We start from the raw sequence: 24,085 nt of genomic DNA on the forward strand, positions 1-24,085 counted from the left end.
CCCTCGTCTAAATCATTAATGTACAATGTAAACAGCTGGGGCCCCAGCACAGAACCTTGCGGCACCCCACTAGTCACTGCCTGCCATTCTGAAAAGTACCCATTTACTCCTACTCTTTGCTTCCTGTCTGACAACCAGTTCTCAATCCATGTCAGCACACTACCCCCAATCCCATGTGCTTTAACTTTGCACATTAATCTCTTGTGTGGGACCTTGTCGAAAGCCTTCTGAAAGTCCAAATGTACCACATCAACTGGTTCTCCCTTGTCCACTCTACTGGAAACATCCTCAAAAAATTCCAGAAGATTTGTCAAGCATGATTTCCCTTTCACAAATCCATGCTGACTTGGACCTATCATGTCACCTCTTTCCAAATGCGCTGCTATGATATCCTTAATAATTGATTCCATCATTTTACCACTACTGAGGTCAGGCTGACCGGTCTATAATTCCCTGTTTTCTCTCTCCCTCCTTTTTTAAAAAGTGGGGTTACATTGGCTACCCTGCACTCGATAGGAACTGATCCAGAGTCAATGGAATGTTGGAAAATGACTGTCAATGCATCCGCTATTTCCAAGGCCACCTCCTTAACTACTCTGGGATGCAGCCCATCAGGCCCTGGGGATTTATCGGCCTTCAATCCCATCAATTCCCCCAACACAATTTCCCGACTAATAAAGATTTCCCTCAGTTCCTCCTCCTTACTAGACCCCCTGACCCCTTTTATATCCGGAAGGTTGTTTGTGTCCTCCTTAGTGAATACCGAACCAAAGTACTTGTTCAATTGGTCCGCCATTTCTTTGTTCCCCATTATGACTTCCCCTGATTCTGACTGCAGGGGACCTACGTTTGTCTTTACTAACCTTTTTCTCTTTACATACCTGTAGAAACTTTTGCAATCCGCCTTAATGTTCCCTGCAAGCTTCTTCTCGTACTCCATTTTCCCTGCCCTAATCAAACCCTTTGTCCTCCTCTGCTGAGTTCTAAATTTCTCCCAGTCCCCAGGTTCGCTGCTATTTCTGGCCAATTTGTATGCCACTTCCTTGGCTTTAATACTATCCCTGATTTCCCTAGATAGCCACGGTTGAGCCACCTTCACTTTTTTATTTTTACGCCAGACAGGAATGTACAATTGTTGTAGTTCATCCATGCGGTCTCTAAATGTCTGCCATTGCCCATCCACTGTCAACCCCTTAAGTATCATTCGCCAATCTATCCTAGCCAATTCACGGCTCATACCTTCAAAGTTACCCTTCTTTAAGTTCTGGACCATGGTCTCTGAATTAACTGTTTCATTCTCCATCCTAATGCAGAATTCCACCATATTATGGTCACTCTTCCCCAAGGGGCCTCGCACAATGAGATTGCTAATTAATCCTCTCTCATTACACAACACCCAGTCTAAGATGGCCTCCCCCCTAGGTTCCTCGACATATTGGTCTAGAAAACCATCCCTTATGTACTCCAGGAAATCCTCCTCCACCGTATTGCTTCCAGTTTGGTTAGCCCAATCTATGTGCATATTAAAGTCACCCATGATAACTGCTGCACCTTTATTGCATGCACCCCTAATTTCCTGTTTGATGCCCTCCCCAACATCCTGACTACTGTTTGGAGGTCTGTACACAACTCCCACTAACGTTTTTTGCCCTTTGGTGTTCTGCAGCTCTACCCAGATAGATTCCACATCATCCAAGCTAATGTCTTTCCTAACTGTTGCATTAATCTCCTCTTTAACCAGCAATGCTACCCCACCTCCTTTTCCTTTTATTCTATCCTTCCTGAATGTTGAATACCCCTGGATACCCCCTCAGGTGAATGTAAAAGATCCCATGGCACTATTTCGAAGAAGAGCAGAGAGTTCTCCCCGTGACCTGGGGCCGATATTTATCCCTCAGCCAACATCACTAAAACAGCTTGGGCTGGATTTTGCTGTCCTTTGCGCTTGGGGTTTCGCCCCGGAGAAAGGCAGCGGTGAGCTCTGCAGTGCCCTGCCGCGATCCTCGAGTCGTGTTTTGTGATAGCGCTGAGCTGCACCGGGTGTGCAGTACCTCTGGTCGCGACACCAGCAGGAGTTTGGACTTTTGCCCGGAAATCAGAGCGGTCAAGCGAACCCAGCGGCAGAGAGGAAGGTCATGGGCTCCACAAGTACGTGTGATTGTTTCTTCTTTTATATTTTTGTGCGATTTGTGTTGTGGTGGCAGGGGCCATGTTTTGGGAATGTTTTTGTGGGTTTTTTTTTTAGGATTTCCCCCCTCCCCACCTCCGCCCCTCTCGGAGCGCTCCTTGGCTTGCTTTAGTTCGCGAGTTTCCCTTCCTAGCGCCCACGAGAGATGTTTTCGGATTTCTCCCCTCGCACTGTGTCACTGACACAGGGCCCAGATGCCCAAAATTAACAACAAAGACGGCAACTATCCCCGGCCGCTAACCTTCCTGCCTCACTGCCATTATCACCCAAAAACGTGAGACCCTAAAATCCAGCCTATTATCGGGTCATTATCACATTACTGTTTGTGGGAGCTTGCTGTGCACAAATTGGCTGGCGCGTTTCCCACGTTATAACAGTGACTACACTTTGTATTTCATGGGCTGTACAGCACTTTGCAACATCCTGAAGTCATGAAAGAACTTGAACAGTATTATATAATCTCTCGTTAGCACTTAAGTTTACAATGAGATTGACAATTTACTTGTATTAAATAAATACTCGATTACAAGCAGCTCTGCCTACAAGGGGAGGCAGCGACTCTTGCTATCTTTATATCTTTCTATCAGAGGGACCGCTGATAAGAGCAGCTCATCAGTGATTGTGTGATAAAGTCAGTCGTGTTCATACGTCAGCTTCTAAATCAGCCTCGCCGTGTCAGTGAGTGAGCTCCTTCCGATCGCCTTCAGATGAGTTGGGCTTCGATACTGGCCAGCAATCCAGGAGAGAAAGGGTTAAAATCCCATCAATGATGCACTGACTTTCACTGAAAAGCGATTGTTGAATCTGTCGGCTTGAATTATTTCAGTGTTTGAAGCTATTTTGTTACATTTAAATATTTTTTAATGAGTTTGTTATACTGAAATTTCCTCCACTTCAAAACCTCATTGGCGGTAAAGTGCTTTGGAAGATCCTGAGGCTGTGAAAGGGGCTATATTAAGTTCCTTCTCTTGTTTACTTGCTGATTTGCCTCAATTTCACACATTCATTCCAGATTAAGATGTAAAACTCACAAATAAGCATCTAATTGATGTCCCAGACCCTGGGTGGATCATACAATGAGGATCCTCTTTCTGTAACACTTTTAAATTATGATTTTTTTTCATCAAACAATTGTGAGAGTGAAACTTCTGTTATATTGACAGAGAGACAGGAGGCAGTGAGAGGAGAGTTGTACGGTGTATATCAGGGAGTCAGACACACAGCAGTGTGGCAGTCGGCATCACAGCTTCCCAAACCCTGAGCAAAGATACAGCAGAGAACAACTTGCGGCTTGCTGTGTAACTGAAGCTCAGTCACCCCATTAGGGGTATGGGGGTGTTGGGGTTCTGTTACTGGACTAATAATCCAGAGAACAGGAGTTCAAATCCCATCGAGAGCAGTTTGAGAATTTGAAATCAATTTAAAACTCTGAGATCTGTAAAAGTGAGCATGAGGCTGTTGGATAAACGTCCTCGAGGGAAGGAATCGTGCTGTCCTTACCCAGCTAGGCCTGTTCTGTTTCAAATATTCAGTCAGCTGTCGCTGAGATTCTGGAGTTTCGGTTTTGATAGAAATCCCCCATTAAACTCTTTCAGTTTCTGGAATTTTCTATCAGTTTGTCCCCACACAATAATATAATCTGCAGCTTGAACTTCTTTAAAATTTAAGGAAAATCTCTGATGATGGTGTTCTTGTGATACTCGATTACACTCTAAACTCACCACCTCCCACGTTCCTTCCTCCTGCTGATACTCCCCACCTCAGCCATCCTGCCATCTCTCTTACTCAGACTTAGGATTTAGTGCAAACCTGTTGAATCAGGAGCAGTTTGCTTTGAACCCAGCCCATAAGGGCCAGAGTACAGAGACCCCAGACTAGGACCCCCACTAATTCTCTCCATCTCCCTATGACACCTTCAGACCAGAAACTCACCATATTGCCATGTCACCAACACATTGCTCCAACTGAGCACCGAAGGGTCTCTTTGTCACCTGAGACATTACAGCCTCTCTTCACTGCTTCCACCTGCTGTGTGAATTATTCCAGGTTATGTCCTTCACTGGCACCACGTCGATTTGACAGATTTGGACCCCAGCATGAGATTTCGTAAAATGCAAGCTATTCCACCATGATCACTAACAGCATGACTCTGTGACACCCGGGTCTTTGACTCATTTCTTTTATTTTATTTCCAGGGGTCGTGGATACAAAAATCGGTAAGTGAGTTTTTCTGTTTCATTGTCAGTGAATTGTTTATTGGGAAACTATCAGATTAAACCTACTTTCAGTAGGGAGAATAATCCATGTTTCTCAAATTCTAAGACGATGGATTACGCAGAAGGTTACTCTGAGCTTGGAGCGAGAGGGTCATCAGTGCGGAATTAACAAACCTCACCCGAGAACAAGTCCTTTCCCCAGAGCAGTGGATCAGTGGATCCGGGTCAATCAATTCCTTCAACAAGGAGCATCATTATCATAGAATATATTTAAGGTGGAGACAGACAGATTTTTGAGCCATAAAGGAGTGAAGGGTTATGGGGAGCGGGCGGGAAAGTGGAGTTGAGGCCAAGATCAGATCAGCCATGATCTTATTGAATGGCGGAGCAGGCTCGAGGGGCCGAATGGCCGACTCCTGCTCCTATTTCTTATATTGTTATGAGCTGGATCAATGTCTGGTTGGCGATGGGATGGAGATCAGATTGTGAATGGATATTTCAGAAGCCCATGGTGATCCTGTGTGTTTTCACAGGACGTTCCCTTGGTAACTGGAGGGGGGGGGGGGTCAGTTTGTTGTGGTATGGGGGCAGGGTGGGGCGAGGGGTGGGGGGTGGGGTGAGGTGTGGGGGGGCGAGGGGTGGGGCGAGGGGTGGAGGGGCGAGGGATGGAGGGACAAGGGGTGGGGCGAGGTGTGGGGTGCACGGTATGGGGGGTGGGGTGAGGTGTGGGGGGGTGAGGGGTGGGGCGAGGGGTGGAGGGGCGAGGGGTGGGGCGAGGTGTGGGGGGCAGGGTGTGGGGGGTGAGGTGAGGTGTGGGGGGCAGGGTGTGGGGGGTGGGGTGAGGTGTGGGGGGGCGAGGGGTGGGGCGAGGGGTGGAGGGGCAAGGGATGGGGCGAGGTGTGGGGGGCACGGTGTGGGGGGTGGGGTGAGGTGTGGGGGGGCGAGGGGTGGGGCGAGGGGTGGAGGGGCGAGGGGTGGAGGGGCGAGGGGTGTGGCGAGGTGTGGGGGGCAGGGTGTGGGGGGTGGGGTGAGGTGTGGGGGGCAGGGTGTGGGGGGTGGGGTGAGGTGTGGGGGGGCGAGGGGTGGGGCAAGGGGTGGAGGGGCGAGGGGTGGGGCGAGGGGTGGAGGGGCGAGGGGTGGGGGTCAGGGTGTGGGGGGTGGGGGGCAGGGTGTGAGGGGGTGGGGTGAGGTGTGGGGGGGCGAGGGGTGGAGGGGCGAGGGGTGGGGCGAGGGGTGTGGGGGGGTAGTGTGGGGGGTGCGGGGTTGGTTTGATGTGAACTCCTGACCTTCATTACATCACAGCAACAATTACACTGATTGGCTACCGCCTTTCCCACATTACAACAGTGACTACACTTTAAAAGTACTTCATTGGCTGTGAGGCGCTTTGGGATGTCTGGTGGTGAAAGGCGCTATAGAAATGCAGGTCTTTTCTTTCTCAGAGTTAACATCCGATGGAACAAACATCAAAGTGAGCTGCAACACACCCGCCAATGTTACCATCAAAAGAGACCCGGGGACAGACGCGAAAGCAACAGCCTCATCGTCGCTGACAGTATCGAAAGCCTCCGAGACAAACTTTCTGGAATACAGCTGCACCGACAACACAGGACACCGTGCTTTCATCTTCATCAAACGTAAGTTTCAAATCTTCCTCCATTCTGTCCAATGAACAGCTGATGGCCACATTCTGTGCTGTAAGACTGTGTTGGTCCCACCCGGCCTCTGCTGGCTACAGTCCCCTGCTGTCAAACCTGTCTTTGTTTATGAGTGAAATAATCTGTTAGAGCAATGGGACATTGCTGTCCACACGACCATCTGTGAGCAAGGTGGCCAATTTCCTCTTTGCCCTGTTGCTTCATCATAGCTGGTGGTTAATGTACCAGCCTGCCCGATCAGAGCTTGGCTCCAAATCCTGGTCTGTGCTGGTCTGCTCAGTCCTATTCACTGAGCCTCAGATAGAGGGTGTGGTGTTCAGCCAGGGTGGTGCTTCTGATCTCCAGCTAGTGACTCCCAGTGAGAGTCCGCACCTTCAGGGGAGGTCAGGGGAGGGGGGGACCTGTACCCCAGTGAGAGTCAGGGGAGGGGGGGCCCTGTACCCCAGTGAGAGTCAGGGGAGGGAGGACCTGTATCCCAGTGAGAGTCAGGGGAGGGGGAGACCTGTACCCCAGTGAGAGTCAGGGGAGGGGGGGACCTGTACCCCAGTGAGAGTCAGGGGAGGGGCCCTGTACCCCAGTGAGAGTCAGGGGAGGGGCCCTGTACCCCAGTGAGAGTCAGGGGAGGGGGGGACCTGTACCCCAGTGAGAGTCAGGGGAGGGGCCCTGTACCCCAGTGAGAGTCAGGGGAGGGGCCCTGTACCCCAGTGAGAGTCAGGGGAGTGGGGGACCCGTACCCCAGTGAGAGTCAGGGGAGGGGCCCTGTACCCCAGTGAGAGTCAGGGGAGGGGGGGACCTGTACCCCAGTGAGAGTCAGGGGAGGGGCCCTGTACCCCAGTGAGAGTCAGGGGAGGGGCCCTGTACCCCAGTGAGAGTCAGGGGAGGGGGGACCTGTACCCCAGTGAGAGTCAGGGGAGGGGCCCTGTACCCCAGTGAGAGTCAGGGGAGGGGCCCTGTACCCCAGTGAGAGTCAGGGGAGGGGCCCTGTACCCCAGTGAGAGTCAGGGGAGGGGGGGACCTGTACCCCAGTGAGAGTCAGGGGAGGGGGGGCCCTGTACCCCAGTGAGAGTCAGGGGAGGGGGGGACCTGTACCCCAGTGAGAGTCAGGGGAGGGGGGGACCTGTACCCCAGTGAGAGTCAGGGGAGGGGGGGACCTGTACCCCAGTGAGAGTCAGGGGAGGGGCCCAGTACCCCAGTGAGAGTCGGGGGGGGGACCCGTACCCCAGTGAAAGTCAGGGGAGGGGGGGACCTGTACCCCAGTGAGAGTCAGGGGAGGGGGGACCTGTACCCCAGTGAAAGTCAGGGGAGGGGGGTACCCATACCCCAGTGAGAGTTAGGGGAGGGGGGTCCTGTACCCCAGTGAGAGTCAGGGGAGGGGGGACCCATACCCCAGTGAGAGTTAGGGGAGGGGGGGACCTGTACCCCAGTGAGCATCAGCACCTTCAGGGGAGGGGGGGAGAAATAGAAGTATAAAAAGTGTAGGTTGCAGTTTCTCCTGGTGTCATTGTCACGGGGCCCTGGCTTGATCTTTGGTTTGACCCCTGGTGTGACCCCAGTTTGACCCCTGGTGTCATGTAGTCAACCAGCATTGTAACCCATGTATAAACTGACCTAAGTTGTACACCGTGAGAACACTGACCACTAGGTGGGAGACACTCCTAACCTGGACCTTCAGGTACAAAAGGGGAAGCTCCACCCACCTTCATCACTTGAGTGCTAAGGAATAAAGGACAGGTCACAGACTGACCTTCTCTCAAGCATGGGCCTCGTGTGCATTTATACTGTGTAGTAAGGACCTATCACCCGGTTTGACCCAGTTTGACCCCTGTATTCTATGACCGGTTCCAGTTTGTCGTAACTGTGTGGATATTGAGCCGGGGACGATAGTGGGGATTGTGATCGGAGATCTCGTCGCCACAATTCTCATCGCTGTGGCCGTTTATTTCATTTCCATTCCCGCCAAGGTCAAGATCCACCAAGGTAAGCTCAGAGACGCCTTGTTCTCATCTTTGTACACCAGCTGTGAGCGAATTGGGGACAGCTCATAACTCAGGGGCTTTATCAGGCTATTCGACCATAGAAGGCTTTGACACATCCAATGTCCAATCACACCGGAGCCTAAATTCCACATTGGGGGGGGAATGTGGCAGGAGTCGCCTGGGCAATGGTTTGTTCACACACAACATCCGTCAGGAACAACTGACCTCCATAATATTACAGCCGAGGTGCCTCAGCTCACTCGCCTCTGAGTCTGAAGGTCATGGGTTCACGTTCTGCTCCAGTACTGAGGGAGTGCCACACTGTTGGAGGGGCAGTACTGAGGGAGTGCTGCACTGTCGGAGGGGCAGTACTGAGGGAGTGCCGCACTGTCGAAGGGGCAGTACTGAGGGAGTGCTGCACTGTCGGAGGGGCAGTGCTGAGGGAGCGCCGCACTGATGGAGGATCAGTACTGAGGGAGTGCTGCACTGTTGGAGCAGCAGTACTGAGGGAGTGCCACACTGTAGAAGGGGCTATGCTGAGGGAGTGCTGCACTGTTGGAGCAGCAGTACTGAGGGAGTGCCGCACTGTAGAAGTGGCAATGCTGAGGGTATGCTGCACTGTCGGAGGGGCTGTCTTTCAGATGAGATGACAACCCATGATCCCGTCTGCCCTCTCAGGTGGACATAAAAATCTCATGGATATTATTCGAAGAGCAGGAGTGTTCTACCCGGTGTCCTGGGGCAAGATTTATCCCTCAACCCACATCACAAAAACTGATTATGTGGTCAGTATCCAATTGCTGTGTGTGGGAGCTTGCTGTGCACAAATTGGCTGCCTTGTTTCCTACATTACAGCAGTGACTACACTTCAAATGTACGTCATTGGCTGTAAAGTGCTTTGGGACATCCTGAGCTGGTTAAAGGCGCTATAGAAATGCAGGTCTTTGTTTCAGATTTGTGAGTTCTGTGTTTTTCTGCAGCTTCGGACCGACAGATGCTGGTGTTGAACGAGGCCAACAATGCGCTTTACTCAGTAAGTGTGGCTTAATCTGAAATGTCAAAGCCGTGGGGTGTCATGTTGGGCTGGTAACTGAGAGCTCATTGCAGGCAGCAATAACTGGAATTGGTCCAAAAATCCCTTCCATAGCTCAATGAGTAAATGGCCCGCCCGGTGTGAAACTGAGCCGCTGGCACTGCATCCGGCTCGGAGGTGCGTGTGGCTGTTGGGGAATGGGGTCGGGAATGGAGAATGAGGTTTGGGAATGGGGTCGGGAATGGGGAATGGGGTCGGGAATGGGGTTTTGTGAATGGTGATCGGGAATGGGGGCAAATCCCAGGGGGCTGGACCCCAGTGCGAGTCGGGGCCCTGAGAGCCGGAGGGGGAGAGTCCGGTGTGTTTCTGGATTGTGTGTGTTTCTAAACTGCTTCCCTCTCGGTTACAGGGAATTAATGAAAGTGAGCGGCAACCATACAGCAGCCTGGGGCATCGCAAGAAGTGAATCCGCCAGCAGCTTGTGGGAGAGGCTTTCCTCCGTCAGCCCTTTACTGCGATATTAATGTGATATTAACGTGTGATATTAACGCTACACACTCGGATAACCAGAAACAGACAGACTCCAGGCTCGGACACTGACCCCAGCAAACTCATAAACTGTTCCTGAGCTCGGCCTCGCCCTTTAACCCTTTCCCCGCCCCGACCTCAAATCCAGCACCACAGATTCAGCCACTGCTCCCTCTGACCAGTGTGGCTGGCGATCACAGGTGGGGCCGATGCCTGTCCCAAGCTGGCCAAGGATCAAACCGCAGCTCAGGCTCCGCAGGGTCAACGAGGGCCCGGCCCGTGACCATAACCGAGGCCTGAGGCCTGAGCGAGGATTTCCCACCTGACCACAGCTGCCGAGAGCTGGGACCAGTTCCCTCTCCCTGGCTCCACCCGCTCCCCGCCGAGTGCTGGGGTCAGGGGCCGAGTGCTGGGGTCAGGGTCCAGGGGTCAGGGCTGGGGGCTGGGGTCAGGGACCGGGGGTCAGGGCTGGGGGTCAGGGTCCGGGGGCCAGGGGTCAGGGTCCATGGGTCAGGGCCGGGGGGTCAGGGCTGGGGCCAAGGGCCGGGGTCAGGGCTGGGGTCAGGGGCCGGGGTCAGGGCCGGGGGGGTCAGGGCTGGGGTCAGGGGCCGGGGTCAGGGCTGGGGGCTGGGGTCAGGGGCCGGGGTCAGGGTCCAGGGGCCCGACTCGGTTCCCGGGGACCCAGTCAGCTCCGCCCGCGGTGAGCAAAGGCGACAATGCAGCTTTTCAATGAGAATCCGAGCGGTTTTCAATCCGTGCCCCCCCCCCCCCCCCCAAACACGGGATATTTTTAACCCTTTCAGCAACGTGTTGTCCGCCAACGGAACCGATGGTTTGACCCCGGAACCGGCTAAAGGCTCATTGCTGACCCGCAGTTGGACATCGTGTCCCAGCTCATTCTGTCGCTGACCCTCGTGTCGCCCCTCGTGTCACCCCTCGTGTCACCCCTTGTGTCACCCCTTGTGTCACCCCTCATGTCTGTGACTCCTCCTCACGCAGCCCACGGTCTGGAAAGCAGGCGGCAATTGCCAGGGACAGAAGCGGGAGCAATGATGCTGGGGAACGAGAAACCCCCCTCCCAGGGGCTGGAGCTGCGCTGGACTGGGAATGGGATTGGAATGGGATTGGGATTGGGATTGGGACTGGAATAGAATCGGAAATGGGATTGGGAACAGGATTGAGAACGGGATTGGGAATGGGATTGAGAACGGGATTGGGATTGGGACTGGGATTGGGAACGGGAACGGGATTGGGATTGGGACTGGGATTGGGATTGGGACTGGGAGTGGGATTGTGATTGTGATTGTGATTGGGACTGGGAGTGGGATTGGGACTGGGATTGGGACTGGGAGTGGGATTGTGATTGTGATTGGGATTGGGATTGGGACTGGGAGTGGGATTGTGATTGTGATTGGGATTGTGATTGGGACTGGGAGTGGGACTGGGAATGGGATTGGGACTGGGATTGGGGGTCAGCAGCCAGCAACTGACCCTCTAACTGGGAAAAGGAAAAGGAATTGGGACTTTGGGAAAGGCAGGAAATGTTCGAGCCGTTGATGCCAGCACAGGCTAGGATTTTATTTTGCATGTGCTATTCGCTGAGAGTGTTTGTACGGAGATCCACTTTGTCACTGTGCCAGGGACAAACTCTGCCTCTGTGGTTCAGACCGTTGACTTCTGTTTCTGATCATCTGTATGTCTAACTATCAATAAACCGCTGTCACAGAACAAACTCCTGCTCCAGTCTCTGAACGTCTCGAGGGGTGAAACTTCCTCGGCTGGCCCTCCCGTGAGTTCTGCCAGTGTAACGTTGGCAGAAGGCCCATTAACGAGTTATGGTGAGAAATTCGCCCGGCTTTGACTGAGTGAACTCGACTGTAAACATGTCCATACACAATGGGTGTACAACCAAAACCACGGAGTGCCAGTCAGGGGCGTTGTGGTCACTCTGTACTGGGCTCTGGTCAGGCCCACCTCACACACCGTATCTGGTCGCAGCAATAGGAGAGCTATTCAACGATGGGAGGCAGTACAGAGCAGGGGGTCTGATTGTGGGCACAAGCCAAGGGATGTAAGATAGTTAAGGGAATGGAAAGTTAACCCTGAATATTACTTCAGATTATACCGCGAGGAGAGAACAGGATTAAAGCAGCAAAGGTCATTTTAAGACTGATATCAGGAATTCTCCAACCAACAGTCGTCAATATGTGGAGTGAACTCTGCGACTGAAGATTGTGAACACAACCCGGGAATCAGTGCAGCGGGCAATGGTGGATCTTTCTGGATGGATGAATTAAGATGGGCCAGATGTCATTCCTCACCTGTAAAGATTTTGCAAAAAGCTGCGATAATTTTCCTGTGTTTAATTTTCCTGTGTTTAATTTTCCTGTGTTTAATTTTCCTGTGTTTAATTTCCGTTGTGCGGTGGTGTGTGTTAAATGGCCACAATTCAGTTCCTGAGTGTTGAAGGTATGTTTGCTTTCAGTAAATTGGGTTTAATTCTGGGCCCTGCACGTTAGGAAGGATGTCGCGGCCTTGGAGACGGTGCAGAGATTGATGAGAATGGTTCCAGGGATGAGGGACTTCAGTAACGTGGATAGACTGGAGAATCTGGGGTTGTTCTCCTTGGAGCAGAGAAGGTTAAAGGGAGATTTAATGACGGTGTTTAAAATCATGAATGGTTTTAGATGGAATTAATAAGGGTCTCTGTCCAGAAACACCGGTGAGTTTGGCTCATTCTACACAAACACTGAAGGAACTGTGTGAAGGAATTTTTCTTGGTTTCACTAAACCAGTTTGCCCGATCCCATGTCACACATCCAGAGCTTAACAGTTCCCATTGTACGACTCAATTGTCCTCATCATCATTCTATCTCGGAGTCGTCCCATGTCAATCACTCTGTGTAGAATTTCCTGATATTAATCCTAAATTTTCCAGTTTGAATCTGTCTCCTTGTCCCACTCTCCTAATTCAATCATTTTCCAGTTTTGCCTTTTCGATTTGCTTCCATTATGGCGGTTCTATCTCTCCGTTAACCTGTTTAAACACAATCATGTGGAAAGGAATGTTTAAACCAGCACATTAACCAGTCAAGTATCGGTGGGGATTAAACCCTCCGAGAGTTGGGAAAGTGGGGAAAAAACTGAAGCGAGAAAGAAACAGAGTGACATATCTTTGTCCCCGGTGATGTTACCCCATCTCCTGCTGATACGGCAGTGCCTCTCCTGTCAGCTGCACCTCTCGTACCCCACTTTGTATTTAGTAAGTAGATGGTGCATGCAAAGTCCTGTCCCCTCAGTACAGACTCACACGAGGCATGTAGTGAAGTCAAGGTCACTCTGGACCTGCACCTTTATTTCACAGCTCTGGAATGCTGCACTTGCCTGAGACCTGTCCTTATATACCTGTCTCTTGTAAGTGCACCCCTGGTGGTAAGGTATGCTGGTGGTTACAGGTCATATCTTATTACAGTCATGTATAGCATGTTAGGATACAGTTATATATAATAATGTAAGATACATGACATAACCCTCCCCCAAGGTCTTATTGTCTTTATAAGTTCAGTCTCTCAGGTGGTCTACGCTCTCGCGTGGAGCGTCTGAGTTGTGGTTCAGTTGTTTGCCTTGGTGTCTGTTTTTCTTTGGGTGTGGTTGCTGGTATCTCGCCTGGGCTGTCTGTTTCGATTGGTGTGATTGTTGTTGACTCCCCTGGGCTGTCTGTTGGGATTGCCCTTTCCTCAGGTTGTTCCCTCTGTCTGTCCACCAGGTGTGGTGCGAGTTCCACATTGTTGTCTGCCTCTGGTTCCGCAGTGCTGTTGGTAAATCTGCTTTTGACTTGGTCGACATGCCCTGGCAGGTTTGGCCATTGTCCATTTGTACTACCAGTAGCCTGTTTCCTTCCTTGCCCGTCACTGTCCCTGCAAGCCATTTGGGACCCCTGCCATTGTTTAGTACAAACACTTTGTCCCCTATCTCATTCCATCTCCCCCTCGAATTTCTGTCATGGTACTCAGTCAGCTTACGGCGCTTTGCCTCAACGATTTTGTGCATGTCTGTGAGGATCAATGGGAGCCTTGTTTTTAAAGTCCTTTTCATCAACAGTTGCGCGGGGGGATTCCAGTCAATGAGTGCGGACGAGATCTGTATGCCAGCAGCAGTCGCGACAGGCGACCCTGCAGCGTGGGACCTTGGATTTTAAGCATGCCTTGTTTAATGATTTGCACTGCTCTCTCCACCTGGCCGTTGGAGGCCGGCTTGAACGGTGCCATCTTGACGTGATTTATGCCGTGGTCAATTATAAAGTCTTGGAATTCTGCGCTGGTGAAGCACGGACCATTGTCAGGGATTCCGTGCGTTGCAAACATGATTGCGAGGCTCTCCACAGTGGTGGAGGTTGTGCTCGAGTTTAAAATAGTGCATTCGATCCACTTTGAAAATGCATCTACAACTATGAGGAACATTTTGCCCATGAATGGGCCCGCATAGTCTACGTGCACTCGCGACCACGGTTTGGTAGGCCAGGGCCAGGGGCTCAGTGGAGCCTCCCTGGGGGCATTGCTGAGTTGGGCACAAATGGTGCACCTTCGGACGCAGAGCTCCAGGTCCGCGTCAATACCAGGCCACCAGACGTGGGATCTGGCTTTGGCCTTCATGAGAACGATCCCCGGGTACTCGCAGTGGAGCTCCTGGACAAATGCCTCTCTGCCTCGCAGAGGCATGACTACTTGGCTGCCCCACATCAGGCAGTCTGCTTATAGTGATAGCTCATGTATGCGCCTGTGAAAGGGTTTTAATTCCTCGGGGCAGGCATCGCGAGCCTCTGCCCAGTCACCGGTTAGGACACATCTTTTTACTAAAGATAACGTGGGGTCGCTGGCCGTCCAGGCTCTGATTTGGTGAGCCGTCATGGGCGAACCTGTGGACTCAAAGGCATTGATTGCCATGACTATCTCACAGTCCTGTTCGTCAGACCCTTCCGTGGTCACCAGGGGTAGCCTGCTGAGCGCGTCAGCACAGTTGTCTGTGCCTGGTCTGTGCCTTATGGTATAGTCGTAGGACGCCAGCATGAGTGCCCACCGTTGAATTCACGCCGAGGCGTTGGCGTTTATTGCCTTGCTCTCGGATAGGAGGGACGTGAGGGGCTTGTGGTCGGTTTCTAACGCGAACTTGGCCCCGAAAAGGTATTGGTGCACGCAAGCGCCTCCTTCTCTACCATTCCGTACCCGCGCTCCGTCCGCGAAAGTGACCTGGAGGCATAAGCTATGGGTTGTAATTTGCCTGCACTATTGACATGTTGCAAAACGCACCCGACCCCATACGCTGAAGCATCGCATGTGAGAACTGTGTTCTGTTGGAACACAGAAGGTTGCGTGCCTTATTGAAGGCACGTTCCTGGGCGTCCCCCCAAAACCAATCGCACTCCTTCCTGAGTAGCACATGGAGAGGCTCCAGCAGTGTGCTTAAGTTCCGCATAAAGTTCCCAAAGTATTGAGTAGCCTGAGAAAGGCGCGCAGTTCAGAGACATTCCGGGGCCTGGGTGCCAGGCGAATTGCTTCTGTTTTGGACTCTGTTGGGCGGATTCCATCAGCGGCAATCCTTCTGCCCAAAAATTCAACCTCGGGTGTGAGAAACAGGCACTTGGATTTCTTGACTCATAGGCCTACCCGATCCAACCGCTTTAGTACTTCTTCCAAATTACGGAGATGGGAGTCGGTGTCCCTGCCCGTGATAAGTATGTCGTCTTGAAATACAACCGCCCCCGGGATGGACTTGAGCAGACTCTCCATGTTGCGCTGGAATATGGCAGCTGCCGACCTGATGCCGAATGGGCATCGATTGTACATGAAAAGGCCTCGATGTGTGTTGATGATGGTGAGTAGCTTGGATTCCTCGGTCAATTCTTGCGTCATATACGCAGATGTGAGGTCTAATTTTGAGAAAAGTTTACCTCCAGCCAAAGTGGCAAATAAGTCCTCCGCTCTGGGCAGCGGGTACTGGTCCTGTAGGGAGACTCTGGTTATGGTAGATTTGTAGTCCCCACAGATTCGTACGGATCCATCAGGCTTCATGACTGGGACGATGGGACTTGCCCAGTCGCTAAATTCCACAGGTGATATAATGCCTTCCCGCAGAAGCCTGTCTAGTTCGTGTTCAATCTTTTCCCTCATCACATAGGGTACAGCTCTGGCCTTGTGATGGACCGGTCTAGCATCCTGTGTGATGTAGATTTTGACTTTGGCCCCTTTGAAAGTGCCCACACCTGGCTGAAAGAGATGTTCAAATCGCTTTATAACTGTTGAGCAGGAGGTCCGTTCCTCTAATGACATGGCATGGACATCATCCCATTTCCAGTTTAGTTTTGCCAGCCAGCTTCTCCCCAGCAGTGCTGGGGGGTCTCCGGGGACAATCCACAGGGGAAGTCGGTTCACTGTCCCTTTGTGTGTGACAGAGAGCGTGGCGCTGCCGAGGACTGGTACGATTTCTTTGGTATAGGTCCTTAGTTTAGTGTCGACCCTTGTGAGTTTTGGTCTGTCTCTTTTATGCGGCCACAGTTGTTCAAATTGTTGAGCCCCCATGAGAGATTGACTCGCTCCCGTATCCAGCTCCATGTTGACAGATATCCCGTTGAGTAGGACCCTCATCATTATAGGAGGCGTCCTGTTGTAGGAGCAGCGGCCATTGATCGTGTTGACCCGCTGTACATCGGTGTCCCGGGTACTGTCCCCACCATCTTCTGGTCCGCTTTCCGACCCATCCGATTCGTATACCAGCTGAGCTGCCATTTTTTTGCACATGCGGGCCAAATGCCCTGTATATTCGCAATTTTTGCAAACAGCCTGCTGGAATCAATATCCCCTTGATGAGTGTCCATCCCCACACCTCCAGCACAGACCTGTTCCATTGTTCAAAGAGTTCCCAAAGAATAAGCTGCGTCTGGCTGATCTCTCTTGAGCTTCTCTCAGTTTGTAGTTGATTGCTCGCATTGTGGGTTGATGAGGTGTGAACGGCCGTTCCTGTGGCCCTTGATGGCTTCTGCCTGCTGTCGAGAACCTGTTCTCCCGATTTTGTCTGTGTGTGGGGGTAGCAGCTTGTTTAGTGCTGTGAACTTCTTGTTCCAATATTTCGTTAGTTGTCGTACCTGCATTGTAAATCAACCTCGTTTCTTCTTCCCCTACCAAGAATGTCTGTGCAACCAGTGCTGCTGCCTCTAAGGTCAGGTTTTTGGTCTCTATGAGCTTTCGGAATATGCCTGCATGGCCTATTCCTTCAATGAAAAAGTCTCTCAGCATTTTTCTCCTCAGTTCATCGGAAAACTCACATAAACTAGCCAACCTCCGAAGTTCCGCCACGAAGTCGGGTATGCTCTGGCCCAAACAGCGTCTGTAGTTGTAGAACCTGTGTCTGGCCACGTGTAGGCTGCTCGCTGGCTTCAGGTGGTCTCTTACCAATGTGCTCAATTTTTCAAACGACTTGCTTGCTGATTTCTCGGGTGCCAACAGATCCTTCATTAAAGCGTATGTTTTCGAGCCACAGCTGGTCAAGAGATGGGCTCTTCTCTTGTCTGCCTTATCGTCGCCCAACCAGTCTTTGGTTACAAAGCTTTGCTGGAGCCTTTATATAAAGTCCTCCCAATTGTCTCCCGCATTGTACTTTTCATCTGATCCATTGTTCGCCATTCTGTGGATTCTGTAATCCCGTAACTCGTTGCCACTGTAAAGTCCTGTCCCCTCAGTACAGATTCACACGAGGCATGTAGTGAAGTCAAGGTCACTCTGGACCTGCACCTTTATTTCACAGCTCTGGAATGCTGCACTTGCCTGAGACCTGTCCTTATATACCTGTCTCTTGCAAGTGCACCCCTGGTGGTAAGGTATGCTGGTGGTTACAGGTCATATCTTATTACAGTCATGTATAGCATACTAGGATACAGTTATATATAATAATGTAAGATACATAACAGTGCAGGGGGTCTGTGGTAAGGTGAATACAGACTGCACTCCTCCAGATTCTGCACCAACTCATAGCCGAGCTCTGCAGTGAGCTCCTCCCTCACATCCCGTCTCAGCACAGGACGGTACGAAGAGCTGCTGTCACACACAGCCACCCCAGTGACGAGCCGCCATCCAGGAGCGAGAGGGTTAAGAACCTTCATGTAGGGTTGGTTTATACTGAACGAAAAGACAATATCTGTCTGAGGCTGAAAGATTCCAGAGTTTGTCTCGAAATCCCTTTTAGATTTAGAACATAAGAACATAAGAACATAAGAACATAAGAATTAGGAACAGGAGTAGGCCATCTAGCCCCTCGAGCCTGCTCCACCATTCAACAAGATCATGGCTGATCTGGCCGTGGACTCAGCTCCACTTACCCGCCCGCTCCCCGTAACCTTTAATTCCCTTATTGGTTAAAAATCTATCTATCTGTGACTTGAATACATTCAATGAGCTAGCCTCAACTGCTTCCTTGGGCAGAGAATTACACGGATTCACAACCCTCTGGGAGAAGAAATTCCTTCTCAACTCGGTTTTAAATTGGCTCCCCCATATTTTGAGGCTGTGCCTCCTAGTTCTAGTCTCCCCCACCAGTGGAAACAACCTCTCTGCCTCTATCTTGTCTATCCCTTTCATTATTTTAAATGTTTCTATAAGATCACCCCTCATCCTTGAACGCCAACGAGTAAAGACCCAGTCTACTCAATCTATCATCATAAGGTAACCCCCTCATCTCTGGAATCAGCCTAGTGAATCGTCTCTGTACCCCCTCCAAAGCTAGTATATCCTTCCTTAAGTAAGGTGACCAAAACTGCACGCAGTACTCCAGGTGCGGCCTTATCAATACCCTGTACAGATTTAAAATAATTATTGATTTTCTGAGATTCGTTCGACTCGAAAATGATTACTGAAAGTTGGAAATGTAAAAATATATATTCATTCTCGGGATGTGGGCATCGCTGGCCAGGCCGGCATTTATTGCCCATCCCTAATTGCCCCTTGAGAAGGTGGTGGTGAGCCGCCTTCTTGAACCGCTGCAGTCCGTGTGGTGAAGGTGCTCCCACAGTGCTGTTAGGGAGGGAGTTCCAGGATTGTGACCCAGCGACGATGAAGGAACGGCCGATATATTTCCAAGTCAGGATGGTGTGTGACTGGGAGGGGAACGTGGAGGTGGTGGTGTTCCCATGCGCCTGCTGCCCTTGTCCTTCTAGGTGGTAGAGGTCGCGGGTTTGGGAGGTGCTGCCGAAGAAGCCTTGGCGAGTTGCTGCAGTGCATCTTGTAGATGGTACACACTGCAGCCAGGGGGCGCCGGTGGTGGAGGGAGTGAATGTAGATGGTGCACACTGCAGCCAGGGGGCGCCGGTGGTGGAGGGAGTGAGTGTAGATGGTACACACTGCAGCCAGGGGTGGCCGGTGGTGGAGGGAGTGAATGTAGATGGTACACACTGCAGCCACGGTGCGCCGGTGTTGGAGGGAGTGAATGGGATGGTGCACACTGCAGCCAGGGGACGCCGGTGGTGGAGGGATAACTCGTGCAAAATACTGCGGCTGCTGGCAATCTAAAATTGAAAATTAAAATTTTGTGCTGGAAATACTCAGCAGGTCAGGCAGCATCTGTGCAGCGAGAAACAGTTATTGTGGAATGTGACCTCACACAGACCACGTATTCAGACTGAGCGGCAGAAACTGTTCCTGACTGAGTCTGGTTAACCTTCAGGGGAAGGGAGGGGAGGGCGGAGGGAGAGGCAGAGAGGGAGACGAGGGGTGGGAACGGAGGGGAGTAGAGATGGGAAGAGCGGAGGGGAAGGAGGGAGTATGGAGGGGGTGGGGAGCAAGAGGGGAGGGGTGAAGCGAGAGGGAGAGGAGGGGGTAGGGGAAGAGTGGAGGGGAGAGGAGGAGAGGGAAAGGGGAGCGAGGGGGAGAGGGGAGAGGAGGGGGCAAGGGGAGCGAGGGGGAGAGGGGAGAGGAGGGTAGAGAGGGGGAGAGCGGAGGGGGAGGGGAGGGGGAGCGGGAGAGGAGGGGGTGAGGGGAGGGAGGGGGAGAGGGGAAGAGTGGAGGGGGAGGGGGAATGTGGGTGGGTGCACCCACCTGTGGGGGGGCGGATTAGGCTGCTGTTGGGTGGATGCAATAAACAGTCTCTGATACAGAACAAGGTTCAAACACACTGACTCCAAGGGATGAGGGAGGGTTTGATCAACAATCAATTTCTGGGCACATTGCGATCGATATTGGGGATTGCTTCTCCTGTCTGTGTCCCAATAACACGCTGTGCCCCCGGTGAGGGGCAACAGGAGGGCATTCAGCCCCCGAGAGAGAGAGAGAGCTCCACTCACCCTAACTGTAGTCACCACCTTCCATCATCCCGTGTCTCAGCACATTGTCACAAACTCTCGCACCTGTAAACAAAGATTTATAAAACAAAAGGCCCGTTTCCTCTGTGCCTGATGATTGGGAGCTGCTAATAGTTATATTAGTTACTAAGTTAATTTTATTCAAAATAGAGCAAGCCTCACAACTCAGGTGATCCAGGGCCTCCCCTCAACCTCCCCTCCCCCTCTCCTTCCGTACCCTTCCTCTCCCCGACCCCTCACCCTCCCCAACTCCTCCCCTCACCTTCCCCTCCCCTCCTCTGCCCTGCCCCTCCCCCTCCTCTCCCCTTCCCATCCCCTCCTCATTCTCCCATCCTCTTCCCCCTCCCCTCCCCTACGCCCTCTCCCTCCCCTCACCTCCAATCCCCTCCCCTCCACATCCCCTCCCCTGCCCCGACCCTTCTTCATTCTCCCCTCCCGTCCCCCTCCTCTCCCCACCCCATCCCCTCTCCCTCCCCCCCTCTCGCATCCCCTCCTCCAATCCTCCCCCTTTACCCCTCCTCTTCTCCACAACCCCCCTCCCCTCCCCTCCCCCTCCCCAATCCCATCCACTTGCCGATGAATTTTGAGAAACATCGGTGGCCGGGCCTTCAGCTGCCGGGGCCCCAAGCTCTGGAACTCCCTCCCTAAACCTCTCCGCCTCTCTCTCCTCCTTTAGGATGTTCCTTAAACCTGCCCTTAAGTAAGTTTATGGTCATCTGCCCGAAAATCATTGTGTGGCTCGGTGTTAAATTCAGTCTGATTCCGCTCCCGTGAAATGCCTTAAGATGCTTTACTGCGTTAAAGGCGCTATATAAATACAAGTAGTGAAGTTGTTGCAGTGTTTGTTGCTGACGATCGGGGTGTCTGGCCCAATTCTTTTGTTCACTTTGGAGAAAGTGGAGGTTTGGGCCGATGAGGCTGTGTGGAGGGAGGGTCTATTCCAGGTGTGTCACTGTGAACCAGCTCACTCACTCCTGGAGTCCGGCAATAACATGTTTCTCCTTTTACTTCCCAGGATCTGTTTCTGCGAAGGCGATTGGTGAGTTCTCATGTTATACAACAACAGGGCACCTGCTCGGTCACATCGCACAGATGGTCCAAGCCCCACAGGGTGATCAGTAACAGCCCCGGCCGGCATTGCTCCCGAACCGCGCTCTCCGCTCCGGCATTCTCCGCTCCGGCATTCTCCGCTGTCTCCAACCTGCAATGGCCCTCAGAAAGTGGCCTATTGACCTTCGACCTGGATTAATCCGTCTGTGTGGCAGGCAGCAGAACTCTTTCTGAAATCTAAACTTCTCTCATCCTCAAACCTGGTCAGTTCCTCATAGAACCACAAGTAATTTGTTTGGCAAAATAAACCTGCTCAGAAATGCTCACAGACTCTGTCTCCCTGTCACACTCTAATCCAGAAGCTTTGTCACCCCCTCGGTCAGCACCGCAAGCCTGGGGCCCATTGACCCGCACTGGCCCAAATCCAATTTCTGGCTCCTTTGTAAAGATTGGATGTAGGGAGAGGGGGAGGGGGAGGGGGAGAGGGAAGGGGAGGGGAGGAAGGGATGGGGAGGGCGGAAGGGGGGAAGGAGGAGGGAGGGATGGGAGGGAGGGATGGGGAGGGGGAGAGGGGGAGGAGAGAGAGGGGGGAGGGGTGGGAGGAGAGGGGGAGTAGGGAGAGGGGGAGGGAGAGGGGGGAGGAGAGAGTGGGGAGGGGTGGGAGGAGAGGGGGAGTAGGGAAAGGGAGAGGGGAGAGAGGGAGGGGGAGGGGAGAAGGGATGGGGAGGGCGGAAGGGGGGAAGGAGGAGGGGGGATGGGAGGGAGGGATGGGGAGGGGGAAAGGGGATGGGGAGAGGGGGAGGAGAGAGAGGGGTGAGAGGGGGAGGAGAGAGAGGGGGGAGGGGTGGGAGGAGAGGGGGAGTAGGGAGAGGTAGAGGGAGAGGGGGAGGAGAGAGTGGGGAGGGGTGGGAGGAGAGGGGGAGTAGGGAGAGGAGGAGGGGAGAGGGGGAGGGGTGAGGGAGGGGGAGGGGAGAAGGGATGGGGAGGGCGGAAGGGGGAAGGAGGAGGTGGGATGGGGAGGGGGAAAGGGGAGAGGGGGAGGGGTGGGAGGAGAGGGGGAGTAGGGAGAGGGGGAGGAGAGAGAGTGGGGAGGGGTGGGAGGAGAGGGGGAGTAGGGAGAGGGGGAGGGGGAGGGGTGGAGAAGGGGGGGAGGGGAGGGGAGGTATCTTGCATTGCTCTGCCCTCCGTCGCGTTCACCGGAGTGGACCATTCCACAGGCTGAACCAGCAGGGATTGCGGAGCTCGGCACAGCCCCGGGGATCTGGTGGCTCTAACTCACCAACCACTGCACTTGGATACCGGCCCAGTAACCGGTGGGTTTATTGGTGTTTTTATTCAAAGTTTACATAAGAACATAAGAAATAGGAGCAGGAGTCGGCCATTCGGCCCCTCGAGCCTGCTCCGCCATTCAATGAGATCATGGCCGATCTGATTATGGACTTAACTCCACTTCCCGCCCGCTCCCCTTATCGTTTATTGTGTGAAACTTGCTGCCGGTCCATGGCCAGAGTGAAATGTGAGCCAGAGGTGGCGTGTGATAGACAGTAAAGACCAGGGTGAGAGAGAGAGCGAGAGACAGAGAGAGCGAGGGAGTGAGACAGAGAGAAAGGAAGGGAGAGAGAGGGAGAGATAAGAGATGGAGTATAAAAGCAGAGAAGTCCTGCTACAACTGTACAGGGTATTGGTGAGGCCACACCTGGAGTACTGCGTACAGTTTTGGTCTCTGTATTTAAGGAAGGATATATTTGCATTGGAGGCTGTTCAGAGAAGGTTCACTCGGTTGATTCTGGAGATGAGGGGGTTGACATGAGGATAGGTTGAGTAGGTTGGGCCTATACATATTGGAGTTCAGAAAGATGAGAGGTGATCTTACTGAAACTTATAAGATTATGAGGGGGCTCGACAAAGTGAATACGGAGAGGATATTTCCACTCAAACTAAAACTAGAGGACATAGTCTCAGAATTAGGGGCCGCCCATTTAAAACTGAGATGAGGAGGAATTTCTTCTCTCAGAGGGCTGTAAATCTGTGGAATTCTCTGCCCCAGAGAGCTGTGGAGGCTGGGTCATTGAATATATTTAAGGTGGAGATAGACAGATTTTTGAGCGATAAGGAAGTGAAGGGTTATGGGGAGCGGGCGGGAAGTGGAGCTGAATCCATGATCAGATCAGCCATGATCGTATTGAATGGTGGAGCAGGCTCGAGGGGCCGAATGGCTGCCTCCTGCTCCTATTTCTTATGTTCTTATGACAGAGAGAGGGAGGGAGAGAGAGAGACAGAGAGAGAGATAGAGGGAGAGAAAGACAGACAGAGAGACAGCGAGAGAGGGAGAGAGACAGAAAGAGAGAGATACAGAGAGAGAGAGAGAGAGTCCTGAACACGTCAACAAGATCATATTTTTATTTTTTGCAGTAATTAAGGATGTTAACAATGGTGTCATGGTGACCTGTGCCAATGATATCAAAGTTAATGGAGTGTCAACAAATCTAAAGATTTTGACAGTGTCTGATCCTGCCTCCGGCTTTTACAGCTGTGACTCTACAAACGGCGACGAAGTCAGTGTCTATGTGTACCTCAACCGTAAGTTTTAACTTTTTGTTTGATTTATGGGCAGATTGATGAGGCAGTGTGGATGCCTCTGTTTCTGCAAATACCACCCATCGTTTGTGATGGGGAGACACCAGGTGAGGGAGGGGCAAGGGAGGGGGGAGGGTGGGGGCAGGGGAGGGGGCGAGGAGGAGGCAAGGGAGGAGGGAGGGGGCAAGGGAGGGATCGATGGAGGGGGCGAGGGAGGGGGAGGGAGGAGGGAGGGGGTGAGGGAGGGGGCGGGCAGGAGAAAGGGAGGGGGAGGGAGTGAGGGAGGGGGAGGGGGCGACGGAGGAGCGGGGTGAGAGAGGGAGTGACGGAGGAGCGAGGGATGGGGCGGGGAGGGGGGAGGTGGGAGGTGGAAGGGGAAAAGGAAGGGGACAAAGATGGGGAGATGCTGAGTGGAGGGGTGGGCTGGGGAGGGATCGAGGGAGGTGTGAGATAGGGGGTGAGGGAGGGAAGAATGTGGGGGCGGGGAAGGGGCGATGATGGTGGAGGCGGTGAGGGA

The 24,085-nt window shown here is 52.7% G+C and overlaps 1 protein-coding gene across 2 annotated transcripts in view; it reads left to right on the plus strand.

The window, feature by feature from the left end:
* Positions 1-24,085, plus strand: part of LOC139276498 (T-cell surface glycoprotein CD3 delta chain-like) — a 61,522-nt gene that overhangs the window by 31,654 nt on the left and 5,783 nt on the right. The window contains exons 2-6 of one of the 2 annotated variants that reach the window (XM_070894606.1): positions 4,384-4,404; positions 5,847-6,041; positions 7,908-8,039; positions 9,019-9,071; positions 9,481-9,935. In XM_070894606.1, coding sequence (XP_070750707.1) covers positions 4,384-4,404; positions 5,847-6,041; positions 7,908-8,039; positions 9,019-9,071; positions 9,481-9,537 — 458 coding nt within the window. In that variant the 3' untranslated portion in view covers positions 9,538-9,935. Of the gene's footprint in view, positions 1-4,383; positions 4,405-5,846; positions 6,042-7,907; positions 8,040-9,018; positions 9,072-9,480; positions 9,936-20,956; positions 20,981-23,403; positions 23,572-24,085 lie in introns of those variants that run through there. The other variant, XM_070894607.1, reaches the window with a different exon arrangement.

The sequence above is a fragment of the Pristiophorus japonicus genome, chromosome 11 (assembly GCF_044704955.1).
Source record: "Pristiophorus japonicus isolate sPriJap1 chromosome 11, sPriJap1.hap1, whole genome shotgun sequence".
NCBI lineage: Eukaryota > Metazoa > Chordata > Chondrichthyes > Pristiophoridae > Pristiophorus > Pristiophorus japonicus.